This window comes from Primulina tabacum, chromosome 4 (assembly GCF_025594145.1).
Source record: "Primulina tabacum isolate GXHZ01 chromosome 4, ASM2559414v2, whole genome shotgun sequence".
NCBI lineage: Eukaryota > Viridiplantae > Streptophyta > Magnoliopsida > Lamiales > Gesneriaceae > Primulina > Primulina tabacum.
The window spans coordinates 46883476-46888398 of NC_134553.1; the positions used below are offsets into that span (position 1 = coordinate 46883476).

At 33.0% G+C, this 4923-nt stretch overlaps 1 protein-coding gene across 1 annotated transcript; it reads left to right on the forward strand.

The window, feature by feature from the left end:
* Positions 1 to 1883: 1883 nt before the first annotated feature.
* Positions 1884 to 3657, forward strand: LOC142541714 (transcription factor MYB16-like). The gene is made up of 3 exons (XM_075648179.1): positions 1884 to 2095; positions 2417 to 2546; positions 2830 to 3657. Exons 1-3 carry the CDS (start codon positions 1957 to 1959, stop codon positions 3527 to 3529), a joined length of 969 nt encoding a protein of 322 aa, XP_075504294.1. The 5' UTR covers positions 1884 to 1956; the 3' UTR covers positions 3530 to 3657.
* The last annotated feature ends 1266 nt before the right edge of the window (positions 3658 to 4923 follow it).

The following is a 4923-nucleotide window of genomic DNA, read 5'->3' on the forward strand; positions in this document are numbered from 1 at the left end:
TTGGCCTAGTCTCTTTCCATTATGCCGTTTTCGTTTAACTCTAAATAAATTCTGTTCCATTGTTAGAAGAAATTCCTATAAAGGGAAATTACAATTTTGGTCATGTATATGCGTTTGGTTTATCGCAAATTCGGTTTTCTGTGTTGTCAAATTTTAGTCTCAGTCTTATTTTTTTTTTATTTTTAGCAATTTTGATCATTTTTCTGCTGAAGTGTTGATGCAGTGCTATGTTAAAAGGACTAAAATATCAAAAAATAATAAATAAAATAACAAAGACAACAGACTAAGACTAAAATTCGACAACATAAAGAATTTAATAAGCAAATATATAAGGGCAAAAATGTAAATTTTTATTTCTATATATAACACTCTATATCACATTTCCTCTTGTATTAATCAATTTTTTTTTTTAATATACCATATTATAAAAATTTATGAAGACTTGATGCAATGTGACGTCTACAAATCTTTCGCGCAATAATATATAGATGTTCTTGAGGCTCCAAATTATCTCTCATTTGTGCAACAATAATCAGGAATTTTAAATTTAATTACTTATATGTAACGAGCCATTTATTTGTATATATATATTTACAAATAATAATTATTTAATGTAATTGATAATTATATGTAGAATAGTACAGTAACCAAATCCCTCAAAAAATCGTAGTGGTCCATGACAATTTAATGCACAAAAAGACTAGCTTGTGAGTTGTGACCACAAATAGTTATGAATGAGCCATGCATGCACACTTGCGACCTCTACAAATCCTTCGAGCAAATTTCATCCGGAATTCTATTTTACTTGTTCGTTTCATTATATCAAAAAATGAAGCATCCTTTGAACCATTCACCTATAGCTACAATTTATTCTAAATCGATCTCAAGTTTAATCGAGATCACCAGTGACGCAGTATATATATATTTCAAAAATATAAATACATAAATACTTTTTTGAGGAAGGCAAAATTAAATGTTAGTTTTCAATATAATGTCAAATATAAGTTCTGACCTAATTTTAAACAAACTCTTTAAATTCTTAGCGAATAATTCTGCGTTTGGATTTAAAATGAATGCATCATATATTAATAATACATGAATAAAATCATCAGGAGTGATCCGACGTGGGGATTCGACTTCATTAACCATAAGTAAGCTACAAATTAAGCCATAATCGATTACATAAGATTTGCGGAACAATATACATATAAGATGGTGAGAGGCTCGCTAAATTCGTCCCCTAAGTTGAGCTATTCTAGTTTTGTTCTTTATATATCATGTCATCTGGTCACACTAAAAAAACAAAAATAGCTAGCGACGGTGTGGTGGTCCGTAACCGGAGGTCGCGTCGCTTTCTAATAACGACGGTTTCTCAATGACCGTTACAAATTAGCGACGATTTTGTTGATAAATATCGTCGCTAATTTAGCGACAACGGTCGCTTATATTAGGTCAAGTTAGAAATATGATTTTGATAATTTTCCCACTCGGACGAGCACAGCCAAATAGAAACCTGATCTTGCACGTGTTGCCGTTGCCCTCGACTGCACCTCATTCATTCACAAAAATAAAAGAGAAGCTTTTTCACAATATCACAAGTCTATTTATTCCCCCCGACAGAATAATTCGAGGCAGTTCAAAGTTGCATTAAGTACTCTTACTTCTTTCACGCACTCACACAAACTAGACAAGTGAAGCAGAGATTGAGTAATGATTCAATAACCCTATTTGCAGTATGTGGCACAAGTGGGGTTTTGTCATAAAAGGATTAGGTAAATAATCAATCCCGCATACCTCTCAGAGTACATTAACTGAATTTATATCTTCATATCTCTCTCTTTTTGTGTATATATATATAAGTTATTACATGCATTGCAAATCATCACACAAGTGTATCACAGATTTTTACACCTTTTTTTTTGTGAAGTTGCAAACGCACGTTGTAATAGCACTAAAATGGGAAGAATATCGAATAATTCGAGTGAAAAGATTGAGGTGAAGAAAGGTCCATGGACTCGAGATGAAGACCAGAAGTTGTGCGAGTACATTGAACAGTTTGGCCATGGGAGTTGGCGAGCTCTGCCTGAAAAAGCTGGTAAAAATATTTATTATTGAACATCGATTCACTTGCATGCATGCAATTTCTACTGGATTTGTAATAATATTATTACGCTGTCTGCTTTTTCATCAAAGGACGGATCCAAGAATCAACGTATACTTCACGGGGTTACGTACACATCAAAATTTAATTATCAAACTAAATAAAATATTAAGTTTTAGTTTTGGTCCAAAAATTGGATACGAAAAAAATAGAGGTGTAAACGACTAGAGAAATTGATGGTTTGCAAAAGGATTGAGCAAACTGAACAATGATTAGTGATGATTTAATTATATATGGTATATGGCATATATGCAGGGCTTGACAGGTGTGGGAAAAGTTGCAGACTGAGGTGGAAAAATTATCTGAGGCCTGATATCAAGAGAGGAAAATTCAGTGTGCAAGAAGAGAAGACCATTATTAGACTTCATGCTCTTTTAGGCAACAGGTAACAATATTAATATTGTAACGAAGATTATTCGATATATCTATGTATAGGTGTAGAACGGAATATTATCATTGAATCAAAAGTTTTAGACAATCTATATAATAATCATGTAAACTCAAATTTTTTAAATCATAATATCTATTTCGATATATTTCGATTATTGAGGTGAGATGAGGCAGTTGTTAGTGGGATAGACTTTATTTACTTTTTTTAAAAATTTATATTCGTGTTTTTCATATGGTAAGATTTCATATGCTAAGATTTTTTACATAATATATGTTAGGTGGTCCGTAATAGCAAGCCATTTACCAAAGAGAACCGATAACGAAGTCAAGAACTACTGGAACACCCGTCTCAAGAAACGGTTAGCTCGAATGGGCATCGACCCGTTGACCCACAAGCCGAAGAACGTTAGCCCCGACGGCTCAGCTCAATCCAGACTAGCCGCCAATCTCAACCATATGGCACAGTGGGAGACAGCTCGGTTGGAAGCCGAAGCCAGGCTTGTTCGTGAGTCAAAACGTTTATCTGACCTCCATCTCCAACTTCTTCGCAAAGCCACCGCCCCACCACCTCCACCATGCTTAGACGTGCTAAGAGTCTGGCTAGCCACAACAGCCACAGCCACAGCCACAGCCACAGCCAAGGGACCTTTCAGCTCAGTCACCGGAAGCCTCGAGTCTCCAACGTCTACATTCACCATCTCCAGCAACTCGAACGCAATTCCACTTAATGATCTCATCAACGGAGGTTCAATGGTTTCTATTAACAACACCTACAATGGAGTCAAGGGTAAAATGGTGAATTCACAACAGTTTCAAGACGATATCACATATTCCGTTAACTACAATTATAACAACACGAGTGCAACAGATTGTGTGACTACGAGTTACGACAATTTGGTTGGTGTCTTCTTCGAAGATAATGAAGACGACAAGAGTTACTGGAATGACCTATTAAATTTGTTGAATTCTCCGTTATGATCAATCATGTTATTTTAAGAGATCATGCGCCACGTTAGGACATAGAGGGTAACCAGATTAGTGTTTAATTAGGGTTAGTTAATTTGCTCATTAAGGGAATCGAAAATTTCCTATGTAGAAATCTGCTAATAAAGAGAAGTCACATGCATATGTAATCTTGCTTAATCTTAAATGATCATTAAACCTAGTATTTACTTGTATATTTTCTATGCTTGTAAATTTAAAAACATAAAAAAAAATATTGTGAGATGGTCTTATATATTTTTATCTGTGAGATGAGTCGACTCAATTCATACCTAACACGAAAGCAATATTTTGTCATAAATATTAATATTTTTTCATAACTTAGATTAGATTGAAAATATGTTTCATAAAACTGTATCACCAAAATTTTTGTATTAAAACTATCCATAGCTGGGCTTTTATCTAAATTGCATATGTGGGTTTGGAAAATCATCTCTTTTGAGCTAGTTTTTGGGGTTGAGTTAGGTCCAAATCCCAATCTTAACAGCAGATTATGGCACTTTTCAATTTAATTATGAAAGCATAATATTTTTCAAATATTCTTTTTCGACTTTTTCTTTGAAAACCAAAACTAAATAAAGTACTAATTATGGTTTGAATCCCAAGCCAAAATAATGAGCTCTTCTTAATTAAATTCTTAATTATATATATCATGATTATCATAATTATTAAATAATTAAATTTAATCAGTTAGATGATATATTGATTATCTTATGAGATTAATTGGTATATTTTTTTTTTCTTTTTCTTTATATCTTTAAAATTTGATTCGGGCTTGGGCATATCTTCTGTATCGGGCCTTCCATCCACAGTATGGAATCGTCCCAGCTTAATATCAGCCCATATTTTAATTAGTATTTTCAATTGTAGTTTTTCTAGTGGTTTTCTAGTCTAAATGTGCATAATATTTTCACTAGTTTTTGTGCTTTGGCTATTGAAATAGTATGTGATTTTTTTTTTGTGTTATTTTTTTTATAAGCTTATGTGTTTTAGTTGTTGAGATTGAAAGCGCATTTTTTGGAGGTAAATTATGGTTAAAGTTGTGTTTCGTTTATAATTTTATTGACGGTCTCGATCTCTATATAGTATGTTTAATTTAGCCCCAAGATTTAAAAATCCGGTTTCGCCCCTGTATTTTCTTGTCGCTCCTGACTCGATCATAACCAGAAACTTCACTCAATTAATTTTGAAAAAAATAAAGAAAAGGTGTGCTATAGGAGATCAAAGTCGATAGAATATGAATTAATTAATTATTAAATTGGTTTTACATAATTGTCTCAGTGAGAATCAATGTAGAAGTGACAAGGTGTCAAGGTAAATACGAGATAACATGAATAAATCAAAATACATTACATCACCAAGTGCATATG